This window comes from Thunnus albacares, chromosome 3 (genome assembly GCF_914725855.1).
Source record: "Thunnus albacares chromosome 3, fThuAlb1.1, whole genome shotgun sequence".
In the NCBI taxonomy this organism is placed as follows: Eukaryota; Metazoa; Chordata; class Actinopteri; order Scombriformes; family Scombridae; genus Thunnus; species Thunnus albacares.
In genome coordinates, this window is record NC_058108.1 from 21,020,116 (window position 1) to 21,034,130 (window position 14,015).

At 37.8% G+C, this 14,015-nt stretch overlaps 1 protein-coding gene across 2 annotated transcripts in view; it reads left to right on the forward strand.

The window, feature by feature from the left end:
- Positions 1–14,015, forward strand: part of ctnna2 (catenin (cadherin-associated protein), alpha 2) — a 337,649-nt gene that overhangs the window by 300,775 nt on the left and 22,859 nt on the right. For both annotated transcript variants that reach the window (XM_044346939.1, XM_044346937.1), the window contains 2 exons: positions 566–766; positions 9,912–10,063. In XM_044346939.1, the coding sequence (XP_044202874.1) occupies positions 566–766; positions 9,912–10,063 (353 nt within the window). The remainder of the gene's footprint in view (positions 1–565; positions 767–9,911; positions 10,064–14,015) is intronic.

A 14,015-nucleotide genomic window follows, 5' to 3' on the forward strand; every position in this document is an offset into this window, starting at 1 on the left:
TATTGGACCAGAATTGGCTTCCAAACTATTTGTGTCGCAAATCCTGCTTGTTGGCCCACCCCTTAAAATTGGGTTTTTCAATAAGCACAGACAAACTTTCCACTTTCTGCAGATTAATATGAAAACAGCCTTCCAGTGTCAAACTCTGCATATACAGTACATCATTCTGCACAGTGAAGCTCAAACATCCAACTGTAGGAACAAGAAGGAAAACATATTTTTGAGTGGAGGGGGACTTTAACATGATGAATTTATTAACTTTTTTATTAAGTTTTTTAAGAAAAACATGTCTTTTTCTTTTACTAAATTGTGATTTCATAGCTATATAAAAGAAACTCATTTACATTGAGGGAGAAACATTAATTATTGCATTCAGTGTTCTTTGCATTAGCGATTTACAATCATGAGCACACAACATAAAAAATGACTGATCTCCATTTATAAGGAAAATGTATTATTTTGTGGAAAAATACACATATTATACAAACATTATTTCTTTCAACAAAATAAATCCTTGGGTGTCTCCAATTCCATCCGCTGTCCTTCTTTTTCTGCCTCTCTCAAGAAAACCACATCCTTGAGGACGTCAACAAATGCGTAATCGCTCTGCAAGAGGGAGATGTGGACACTCTCGACCGAACTGCTGGAGCTATCCGGGGCCGAGCTGCTCGCGTGGTCCACATCATTAATGCTGAGATGGAGAACTATGAACCTGGGGTCTACACTGAGCGTGTGCTGGAGTCCATCAAGCTCCTGTCTGAGACTGGTTAGTGCACTGTAAACAAACCTGGTGTGGCACAAGGAGTCACAGTTTAATGTTTTGCAGTGTGTTGTAAAGATGAATACAATATCCTTCACCCTCAACTTACTTTCATGAGGAGCAGTCTACCACACACACATACACACACACACAGGCTTGCACTTACCTTAGGTTCCTAGTCCAGTCAGTGACTTATACACACACGCCTTAATTGCCTGGATGCTCAGTATCCCACAGTTTCCATCAGTGTCTTGGCTCTAACACAAACCCTGGACACCACCTGTTCACTCCTCTGCCTCGCTTGCCTCCCATCCATTTTTCATCTGTTTTTTTTTTTTCTCCATCACTGTACGACTTCTGTGCCACTGCACATTGCAGGAGACCCCAGTTTATCCCAGTGGCGTACCAGACCCTGGGCCAACATATCTAAATCCCACCGGAAGTGAAAATTGGCACCTCCACAGTATGATTGAACACTGTTCACAGTTTATTGGAAGTTAGGATGCCGTAGAGAGTAAAGAGCAAACTCTTAGAGTTATGTTTAGTGTTGGGAAGTGTTATGTGGTCTCAGTATATACCGGGTTGGACCTCTAAATATATCCAATTTTTGAGTATTTCAGGTTTTTGAATATGCGTTGCACACAAGTAAGTAATTTATGCTTTCTTATTCTTCAAAATATTAAGTTGAATACTATATTAAGCTGATACTTATGAATAATTGATAAACTTATGAAGAAGAAATTAATAGCGTACATACAGCTACAGTAAGCACTGAGTGTTAGGGCTTACTGTATGTGTCAGGCAGTCACCACCTGTAAGATACGTTATGTCACACAGTTTTCCAGTGAGTTTCTAACTGCCTGCCATCAAAATGGCGGGCAGTTAGTTTGGTAACACATAAAAGCCTAGTAGGCAGGAGAAGTTGAGAGCTTCTGTCAGTGTCAGACTCAAGAGTGTGGGGCTGTGGCTATTTCCTGGAAGCAGTACGTTCCAGTGGAGATCCAGTTCATAGTGAACATATATCAGTAGAAAAGATTTGTTGGTACATTTTTTCCCCAGCATTAGTTGTGTTATAACTCCATGTGTTATGGCAAAGCAGACTGAGAATCAAACTAGTCAGTGTTTTTTGTCATTAATACAATCTTGTTCAAGATATTAAGTCAATGTGTACTGTGTCTAAACACAAAAAAGGACTCTGCTGCCTTTATTTTCCTGAGAAACATTTTTGTCACTGCCTACCATAAAACTAGGCACTCACATGTCCTTATGAAATGTAGAAAAACAAAAACGCAGAATGAAAGGAAAGAAGCAATTTAGCAATTACCTGTCCCCAAGAATCAAATCGGACCACAATCCCTCTTTTACCCAAGCCACCCCCTCCTCATTCTTATTTTTTCTCCATTCTCGCCCAGCCATCCCTCCCCCGCTTCTATCTCTCCCATTAGAGCCCATTTAGCGAGGCGGTATATCTATTGTTTCTCTCGTTACTTTCATCTGCCAGGATAATTGAGAGACACAATCAGCTACCCTCCCTGATAGCTGATAAGTCGCAAACAGCATTAGGTGAGTCACGTGTTTTCATACAGCCATCTGTTTGAGACCCTCTTCTGGCACTCAAATCCACCATAATGGACTAACTACAGTACTGGTTATATGGTATCTTAAGCACATTCTGTTCTATTATTGCATAATTCAGTTTAATTGATTGGGGTAATTAATGGATGAAGTTCAGTGGCAGTATCTCGTGGACACTTAAGGTCAATTTCATATGACCATAACCTTGTCACACACTAAGACCGTATAATGGTGCTGCTGTTCTATTAATCGTCCATGGAGTATGGAGCTTGTTTCTAGAGTCAGCAGGAACCCAGAAGCATTATGTCAGCATTACTGAGAACAACAAATGAATAACTGTTGGTGTCGCAGCATCATATCGATTGCCCTCTGATTTTTCTTTATCAAGTGTTTGCTTTTTGTAGTTAACATCATAATGTAAAGCTAATGATTTATAATGAAAAGCCAGCCAAAGTGTTTTAAACATAGTTCATTCCTAATAAAAACTGAGAGAGTAATGAGGTAAAAAAAAAAATCCAATAATTACATTAGATCCTGAGATTTAAGAATCTTGGTATTTTCCAAACTTGGAACAGGATACACATACAGTTTTGATTTAGTGTCACTTTACTGGAGCCTTTTCCCTTTGTGAGATTATGCACTTTTACTGCACTACATTTGAGAATTCTTTACTTTTTTCAACACAATTTGTGCATGTGATGTTGTGAAGTTTTACATGCTAAACTTTCTCTACCATGATAGCATTGATTTTTTTAGAAGTTGTTGAATAAACATAGCCAACAGCAGCCTGTATGGATTTGTTCAACCACCTACACATTGAAATACTGTTCTGCACTTTGTACAGTTTATACTGGAACCTGTTGAAACTATACTGCTGCATTAAAACAAACATATGACACAAGAGGTTTTTGGTGTCATCTCCAAATAAGGATTTCACTGATAACATATTTTTTCTGTGATAATACCAATAGCACAAAGTGTCACTGGTGCAAAGTAACCTGCGATCAGGCCTGGATAATATTATATAATTGCATAGCTGCAGTTCTAGTAGGTTCAGATCTTTTTGCTAGACCCTTAGTTCTGGTCGAACCTGCACCACCTGAAGGCAAAAGTAATATCAACAGAAATTAAGGACTGCTAGACATGAGTGTTATAGCTACAGTTTTTCTTTTTGTAGCTGCTGTTTGTTGGGTGTTGATTTTCAACCTGCAAAATGTAAGACTTTTGTTAACAGGAGCAGCTTTCTACTGGGAAGAGTACAGAGTTCACACTGTTCTCAGTGTGAGTGCCATATTTTATTTGTCCAAAGAAAAATAACAGGGGCGGTGGGATGCAGAGGGCAAAGAAAAGCAATACCAGGAAATTAACTGTGTGGGTTGACTACTGTTTTTGGTGCTGGATGTTTCAACTACACAAATAAATGTTAGTGAAATAATTTACATATCTGTTTATTGGCAGAATAGTGAGTCCTGGATTTGTGACAACTGACACTTAGACTCTTTGCCTGATGGTCAAGTGCCTGAAAGAGTTGAATGCCATGCCCAATTTAATTCAAAAAGGAAATAAATTATATATTCACTTCTGTTTAAAAAGGGCATGTTTTACAACCACAAGCTCATGCTTCTTTTGAAGTATTTAATATATAATGCAGGTAAGTGTGACAGTGATATTCCAGTTTAATTAATTATTTTATTTAGACAAGCAAGTGGTACAAGTTGTAAATGTAAAACCTCAAACAAGCTGAAAGAAACACTGCATAAAAAAGAAAACAATTGCAGCTGTTACACTCTTTTCCTGCAGATGGCAGTCTGTTAAAACTGCAGCAGCCTGGACATTCTTTGCCTGTAGATGGCAACATGATAGTGTTAATTTTGTCAGCCATTTTTTTTATTTAGTCTGATTTCTGTGTTAAATGTCCTTATTACTTTTTATCATATTTAGTCAACATCATCCCGATTTTTTTTAGTAAGTTTTAGTTGACTAAAAGTGTGGTCAATGAAAACTGTTGACATTTTAGTCTTTATTAGCCCTCAGATTATATTGAACATTGCAGTCAATCTAGTCTAGCCAAAACCAATCATTTTTGTCATTTTAGTCAAACTTATTTCACATAAGATTTTATCTTATCATTATCTGATGAAAAAGGTTGAATGATTAAGAAATGCAGCTGTGCAGAAAGTGTCTGGTCTGATGGTATCAATTTAAGAAATACATCTAGACATGGAACATTTTCTTATTTGCATATTTATTTTGAACCAAAACAACTGGGGCCCAATACTCTCTTTAAAGCTATTATGAAACAAAGAGAGCTGTACAACAACAATAAAACGTTTTGAAACCTTTTTTTTGTTGTTGTTGCCTAAAGTACAAACTTGCCTTTCTGTTCTGAACAATAGAAATAAAAGTAGCCTGATAAAATTGAAAAAGAATACTCTACACACACCAATTGCAATCTGCTTGCATCAAAAAAAATAAACAGATCTGAGGTGGGTGTTAACAAGAAAAGAAAAAAGAAAATTGTGCCCCATGGACTTAATAATGCCATCTAGCAAGCCAGTTCACATGGCATCAATATTAAAGGTTAAACAAGGCAAGGTCTGCTAGAATAAGAACAACCATAATAAAGGAAAGGTAACATTATACACTGTTATTTTAATCAATGCAGCTGTCTACATGGTCCACGTTTGACTCACACTATATACACGTAAGCATGACCAGTCATTTTAGTCTCATCTTTTTTCATCAACAGCACTGCATGTTGATATAGTGACAGTTAGTGTTTAATGACGTCGGTACCGTCTCATCATCATCTTGTCTTAGTCATGGATAAAAAGGTCGTTGACTAACATATTTAGTCATAGTCTTCATTAACAAAATTAAAACATGAACATGTCTACATTTGCGAGTCTAGACTTCTACAACAAATTTTCTTTCCCTAGCTGTTTATCATGTATGCAACTTTTCTGAAATTGACCGAACTGCCTCATCTTGTGGAACATGCTGACATGAAAAAAGCATCCTATTAGTCAGATGCAGCTGCCCCAACCTTCGGAACTTGTGAACCCAAACACAGCGGTGTCTCTCCAAATACACAGCTGCGGCTGCTGCTTTTAGATTGACAAGATGATGGACACAGCCTCAAGCAGACAGTTTTAGGGTGCCCAGTTCCTGTCTGACTTCACTTTAAGGTCAGGGCTAAGATGATATAGTCTATACAGATGCAGCAAATAAGCAAGTCATACTGGCTGCATGGCCTTAAGGAGGACTCCTGTCTTAAATTTTAACGAGGCTTGGTGTCCACTCAAATGTGGCTGCTAATTGAGATGTTAAGGCGGGGAACCGGCAACTGTGTTAGACCAGCGTTTCATTGGCTCTATATTTCTCTTTGATGAAGAGTTGTTGTGTTTCCCCTTCCTGTTTCCCTCTTAGTGGTAGTTGTGGTTTTTAAGGGCTACCATGCACATCTGATCTGGACCATAAAGCACTTATTGATCCTTGTGAACTTTTGCTTCCCTCTCCCCTCAGTCCTCACAGGCCTGATGTCTATGGATTTGAACACAGTCAAGGAGAAATCTATAGCTGGGGGAAAGATGATTAATTGTAGCTGAACAAAGGAAAAGGATATAGGACCACACACTTTTTAGAGGGTACTGAGTCCAATTAACTAGACTCTACCAAAAAATCAATAGCTGTCACCAAGGATTTCACTAAGCGATTTGAGCAGAGATTTTAGTGGAATTCATTGATGTGGTCCCCTTTTTTTTTTTTCCTTTTCTCAGGGTGTGCATGTGTAAAACATTTATCCTCTGCCTATGGGTGTGTGTATGTGTGTGTGTGGGTGTCTGTGTGTGTCTTTTAGTTGGCTGTTTATGGTTTTATGTGATTGCGCCTGTGTTTATGCCCACGGCCACTCATGCCAATCGCAACCACTTGGCCTGTCTTTCTGACAGCTGCCACATCAACACAGGACGCTTATCACAACTACCTGCCCTTTGACCTTGTCTCAATTTGCCCATCCCTCTTTCTCATATTGAGTGTGGTCAGATTTAGGACCAGGCCAAATACTGGCAGCCAAGGCACACAACTCTTCTGTGTAAAGCTGAGCCATAGATTCCTGACAGACAGTCTACACATGGGCCCAGGATTGAAGCGTGTCCTTGAGAGGGAGAGAAATCAATAGCCTAATGGGAAAGTGGTTATGGCTTCTCTCTCTTTTCCCCTCTCCCTCATTCTTCCCTGAGACACTTTTCTGCCCACTAACTCCCTGTGTTTAAACTAATCTTCTCCTCAAAAAAGGGGGACAAATTTTAAAGTCGATCATTAATGTGGTGCCTGGAGAGGGTAGATTAAAAAACTGATATATGGCCTAAGTCGGGGTGCCATTTAGAGAGGCAGGGTGGCGTTGCTCCTTGTTATTACATCGGGGCACAGTAAATGGGATTTAGCCAGGGTTTTGCAGTGAGTAATAACACACATGCTCACACTGCCACCCACATGTCATGCCTGTAAATCAGTGGATCAAGTGCACTAAAAAGAAGTGCAGCAGAGACGGAGGGATAGAAGTAAAGACACTTCACACTGTCTACTGCTAAAACACTTTTAGTCTACTTTTAAAATAATAGCTCTGAGGGCCAGACTTTGTGACTTCATGGCAGACTAAAAGCAGCTTACAATGAATACTAAGCATTTATTTTAAAACCTTTAATCAGAATGCTTATAAATGACAACTCATTAAGAGAAGAAAGAAAGTAGTCGGTATTTAAGGGCAAATAGCAGAGTGAATCAGTGCTCCTTTAATACTCAAAATGGCCTCCCTTTACGGCCTATAGGTGTACATTGCAGAGTCGCTGAGCAGGATGAGTCACCCTTCAAATTTGTATCCATTGTTTTAATGACAGGAAAATAGGTTTTAGCCAGAATGGGAACCAGATGGCAAACTCATAGCTTGCAAAGAGAGGAGGAAAGGTCTCTTAATCAGTGCATAAATAGAGGTGGGAGTTAGGAGAGAGTGCTGATGAGGAAATTGCTATGAGAGTAGCGGTGCAGTATGTGGAGGTAGGTGAAACATTTTAACCAAGGTTAGAGTGTAGGAGAGCAGAGCAGTAAGCCGACTAAAAGCAGGAGTTCAAAGTCTTAATCTTATAACCTTCAGCGTTCCCTCAGATCTCTTGTTACGTAAAGTTTTGGTGGGTTTTTTTTCCTACACTGTATGACAGTGTTACACATTTTATCAAGTAAAACACTTTTTATGACTACATGTAATGTCAAACGGAAAATTCTGCAGGAAATGTCTTGTTCATAATTTTAAGTTTGGTGTATTGACATTAGTATGAGTAATATATACAGTATTCATAATGATATATTAGTATTATGTATGGTATACTGTATGTACAGCAATATGCACACACTATATACAATACAATACTATGAAATATATACAACATAGCATGTATAGCATAGCATAACATAGCAAAATGTATAAACAACACTGCTTCTGCATTAACTTGTGTTAATGTAGGTTTTATTTGCATATGAGTGCATATTCTCTAAATTGAGCTGTCTTTGTGTGAAATTGAGGTTTAAGGATCAAAAACGTGCAGGTTGTGCTTGTTAAACACCTCACAGGGGCATGCCATCTCTGCTGCGAGGCTTTTAAGCATTCATTGTAACTCCATAACTTCTTACTTAAACTATGCTTAAGCCTAGAGGGTGAAAAAAATCCATTCCTACATGGTCACATTTAATTCCCTTCATCATTTTTCAACTGGAATGAGTGAAATTGCTCCTTACCATCAGCAACTTTGCTCATTAAGAGCTTGGAGAACATTTAAATATTTCTATTTAAAACGCCTTCCCAGCAATTCCCAAAAGCCTATTTTACGCTTCTCCAGTAAGTGGATTAAACTGAATTAAAAATGAAAAGAAAAAGAGAGAGACTTTTTGTAGTGCCTTTTATGTTTGGTGAAATATAGCTTATGTTTTATATCAGACAAATAAGTATACTGCAGATACACCTTTAGTGCAAGCGGACTAATTGATTTAGTTCACTTTATGTGTAAGAGGGGAGGAAAGTGTGGAGAATAGTAATAAAGTCACACAGCTGGGTTTCTGGTGGAAGCTCACCAGCCAAGCTGCCATGCCTTATTTGTCTTTTCCGCTGTTTTCTTTTCCTATCGCTCTGTCCTCATTAGACCTGTCTTCTCATTTCAAAATGGCATTGTCTGAAATCAAATATCTAGTCTCCGAAAAACCCTACTCTCTATATATACAAAATTGTTGTTTATTTTTTACAAAGCACCTTTTTATAACATGTCAAAAGAGCAGGATGGTGGTGGACTCTCAACAAAAAAGTCAGTTTTATTATTTCTGTGTATCTCTCTCTGTGTTTTCTGTCATTTCTGCGCATTTACATTTATTGTGGATTCAAAGGATACCTATACAGTAGTGGACTGGAAGCACAAGTCGTAGCTTATAGTTATAGGCATTTGGTGCTGTTTGAAAAAGCCCCCATAGATATAACAGTGAAGACTGGCATTTTCTGGCTGGCGACTGTCTGTCCAGGTAAACCACAGCTTTTCTTATGATAATTTGCTGCAGCACAAAGTCCACATAAGAAAAGGACATTATTAAACTCTGCATTCAATTATTATGACTCAACAGGAGATTATGTAGCAAGGTGGCCTGCTAAATATTCAAACATTCAGTCTGTATTCTTGAATATTTAATAATGTCTATTCACATTCAGCACAATTCATTTGAACACAAAAAGAGCATGAAGCTCTTCCATCAGGTCTGGCCAATTGATACTGACAAAAAGAAACCAACCATTTTTATGGTCAATAGGGACTTTTCCTCTGTTGCTTGCCTTTTGTTTGGCTCAAAAGACTTTGATGAATTTGTTTCCCTTCATGGGCATTGTGATTTGACAGGCTGAGCTTGCAAGTTACCGTCCTTGTACTGTAACACTAAAGAGCACACAGCCATTTTCTCACAAGTTACACACACACACATACACACTTCGACATGCCAACTTCAGCCAGCATGCACACAAACAGATCTGTGACAGACAGGCCAATCTTCCTGTTGGGTAAGGCAAGGTGAAATAGCTAATTGGCGTGCAGAGTGCGAATGGCATATTGTCGCTTACACAGTGGTTTAGACATGAAGTGCACAAGTGAGCAGAGACTGATGTACAGGGGGACTCCACTGCTATCCAATTTCAGATGAAAAGGTTGTGATCATGTCCTTAGAGAAACTACACACCCATAATTGTGCTTTCACCCTGCCATTTTCCTTTTCTTTTTTTTTAAATGGCATATGACTTAACTAAATAATAAAGAGGAGAAAGAAAAGAGGAAAGAAGATAAAAGCAAAACAGAAAAAATGTGTATGCCTGCGTGCGTGGGTGTGTGTGTGTGTGTGTGTGCGTGCCAATCAGCTAATTAGTGTGTTAATTACTTAATTAGCTAGCTTTTAATCATTCTGAAAAGACAGATTACAAACAACATGATACACCTGACTCATATATTCCTTTTTGTTTTCTCTCTCTACCTCCCTCACCTTTTTCTCCCTGCAGTCATGCCCCGTTTTGCTGAACAAGTGGAGGTAGCTATTGAGGCGCTGAGTACGAACCCCCCACAGGCCTTTGAGGAGAATGAGTTCATTGATGCGTCCCGTTTGGTCTACGATGGCGTCCGTGACATCAGGAAAGCTGTCCTGATGATAAGGGTATGTCCGTTACCTCCTCTAAAAGAGCAAAACGAACACACTCACTGAAAGACTTTGATATAGTTGTTGTGTGTTTGGAAATACTGATGAAGACCAAATGCAGTAATTCATTTCTGGTTTCCTGCAAATATTTAAATCATTTTATTGGGTATTATGTGAAAGTAGACATCTGAGTAATTTGCTTTTTTCTTGGTGTTGCTGAATAGTCAATCAGTCAGTGAGTCTGTATTAATCCTCTTTGGATTATATACTTTTTTGCAACCTACAATCACTTCACGCCACATATTTTACAGTGATTTTCCTCTGATTAATAATTTTAAAATAAAGATCTCTCTTCCAAAGATAGACACTGGGGCATTCATACATAAACCTATGAGAATAAGACATCCTGTGTTACTGGATCCATGACCTTATGGACTTCATAAATTTATCCCACTCAGACATTTCTCCAGTTTTTTCCTCTTCGCTCTCATTTTGGCTACACATCTGTGGGACATTATTAGTAGATGATGGTGGAAATTCTCTGATAACAACATATATCTGCCCAAAGGATGAAGAAAAACATAATTGAAATAAAAAATTCCCATTTGAGATGTCACACCTTTCTCATGATCTGTTTTGTAAGGCTGGCAGATCATTTTACAGCATGTCATCACAGAAATGCTGCATAACAACATGACACCAGCAGCTCTGCCGCCTCGAATACTCTGATGTTACAGTATCTACATTTTTCACCCAAACTGGCCCTTCTCTCTTCACCATGTAATTCATTTATTCAACTTTATGCAGGCTGGAAGGTTTCCCAGTGCAGCTCTGGAAAAAAAATCTAATTATGGAAAATAATTTGATGTTGGTAAATAATGTAAAACAGGCAGCTTTGAACTGCCCGGGACCAGCTGGCTTCATAATCCCATCCAAGTTCAATTACTTTCTCAGGAAACAACTTGGAAGATCCTTGCTTTCTCTGTTGTCTAACTCTATCATATAGAAAGCAAATTTTGGTGCCACATGTAATAGTTTTTTTTTGCAGATATTTTTTATGTGTCTGTGTTATTTTGTTCCCACTTAAGCCAAGTAATGGCTCCTTTAGAATTTTTACAGCACTGATCTTATGAGCCGTCGATGGATTAAGAAACCAATTCTCCACAGTGTTTAAAAACTGAGGCAGGTCCTGTGAAGAGTTTAAAGTTATAATGAAAGTTCTTGAAAAACATAGTTCTGTCCTGGCTTTTATATGCCCCCCACACATACAGAGCAGAGCACTGGGATAGAGAAGCACGCTATTGAAAGAATTGAACATGTACGATAGTATAACCAGTGTTTACACTATTCTCAATAAACTGACCTCTGGCATGTCCTGCGAAGAAAGTTAAACTTTAAATGGAACTTCAGACCGAAAACAGCACTGCGTTTAGAAAATGTGATGATCTGTACTAGGGAGACGATAAAATACAATTCAAGAAATCTGGTTTGAGTAACAGATCATCAAGTTTAAAGGTTTATCAGATGCCAAAACAGTGCACAGCAGTTTATACCAAATGAGAGAGGATTTCTACAAATCTGGAAAGTTATCACTGTAACAATAATTTTAAGCTACATTGTGACGGAGGTCGCAGAATAACAGCAGAATTACCCTGTACACATAAGGAATCTACTAGGTATGTGTGACTGCGTAACACAGCACCTTGTCAGATTATGTTATAGCAAAAGTTCAACTTTGGTTCAACTTTCTTGGCAGGCTCTGTTACATTGGATATTGAATTTACAATAAGAGATAAAGGGTTGTCATAAGCGGCCAAACATATACAACATTTAATAAATCAAGTGCACTGTAATTAGAGGAAGAAAAAAAAAGAAAGAGAAACAAAAAAGTATATATCTGCTTCTATGCACTCTATGCATTGCCTCTGTGCACTGCCTGTTGGCATCTACGTCCTATCGGACTCAAACTTAGCTTTATGGCACTTACTCATGTTGTTCTCTCCTGACTAGATCCCTGCTTGTGTTGTATCAGCTCGCAGATGTACGTCGCTTTGGATGAAAGCGTCTGCTAAATGAAATTGTAAATTGTAATATGAGATTAGTATTTCTCATGGGGAAATAAGGTTAGTTCAAAGGCAAAAAATTGAAACAGACACACACAAAATCAGCCAAAGAAAAAGATACGTACCAACTACATACCAAAAATTGTCAACATGTTCAGTAGAATAGACATATAGGTGGATATGTGATTTTATAAATGGATATGAGCAAGACAGCATAATACAAGTGCAAAGCAAATGGTGTTTCTGCTGCTAAGAATGAATAAGCTCCATGTCACCTGAACATTGTTTGAATTAATTATTAGGAGCAAATTTTCAATGGATATGGATCCTTTTTCAAGCTCTTCACTGCCCATAATTAGGGCACAGTGCACATATGTGATTTTTGTTTGTTTGTTTGTTTTGTATTTATACAATCACTATCTCATTGAGTCTTTTATTGGAAAATATTTTATTCACAAAGTCCTGATTTTAAGCAGTGATAGAATATGAGTGCAACAGGCCACACTGGATCAATCACTGTTGGGAATACTAATAAGGAAAATCAATACAACTAGCCCATACAACAGTAAATTTATTCATTACTCCCATAGGCTATGGTCCACTAGCAACCTGTTGTTTTGTAGCTTTATAGTCAGTGTGAACACTGGTTTTGTGTAAAACATTTATTATATCTCTGATAGAATTAATCATTACAGAAAGGCAACATTCTCAGAGTCCAGACATAGAATAACACAGTGCTCTTTACAAAGAGACAGCGCTGTGAATGCATGACTTTTTTAAATGTCAGCATCATGTAGGAATGATGACTTCACACATATACATGTTTTGATCTGATTCTCTGCTCTGCAGCAGCTTAGCCATTCAGCACTGGTTACCATGGAGATGTACTCTACCCTAGTTAAGAGTTGAGCAAGCTTTATGAGATCAACGAGCCTTTCTTGAAACCAAAGTTAGCTGGCTAACCCACTAATCTTAATTATTGAGACAGCCCCTTAGCCAGCAGAGACGAATAAAAATGCTTATTAATCACTTAGTCACTCACTTTTAGCAGATGCAAAAAATATAACTCAATTATACTCCAATTTCTTTATTTGATGAGAGACCACAAATTGATCTTCCTCCCTATGCTGTATTTTAACATGGTGGACTGATGGTGTATATGTCCTTCAGTACACAAAGCTTACAGCACTCAATTTCTTTCCCTTTGAAGTAAAAATAGAGAAAACCAAAGAAGAGGATACGCTTTAGAAGAGTCTCAGACAGAAACTGAATGTTATTGTGCAGGTACAGAGTGTATATACTGTATACTGTAAATGCATGCAGAGAAAAAAATAATAATTTTGACATTTTGTTTCACCCTCTTTAAAACATAATCCTGCTCTTTCTTGTCTTTTAAATATGGTTTAATTGTAGAGGTTTGATTTGATAAACCAATTTAAATACTATTTTATTAACTAAAATAGCAACATTTTGTGGTATTTTAGGTTAGCCCTTAAATGAAAATACATTTTGTGCCTTTGACAATATTTTTTATACACAGTAGGTGCATTGGGTTAGGCTACAAACTTGAATTTAATATGATTTTTGATTTTTTTTTTAAATTTTCAATTTAACACTGTTGGAGTATTAACATTATTTTTCTTCTCAGTTGCAAAGATTCTTGATAAGTTGTTCCACTTCATAAAGTGACCAAATACAGAAAAGCATCCCTGTCTGCACTTTTAGTCTCTAATGTGACCCCTTTTCAAGCCATTTCCCCCCAACACATATGTCCACTGAGACCATGTTCATAGAATTTCTCACTCTGAGATTTGACTCTTTAAATTGTGTGACATCTCTTTCTTTCATATCCTCAGTTGGGTAAGATATAAAAATCCAGATGAGGCTCTGTATACTGAAAACAACAA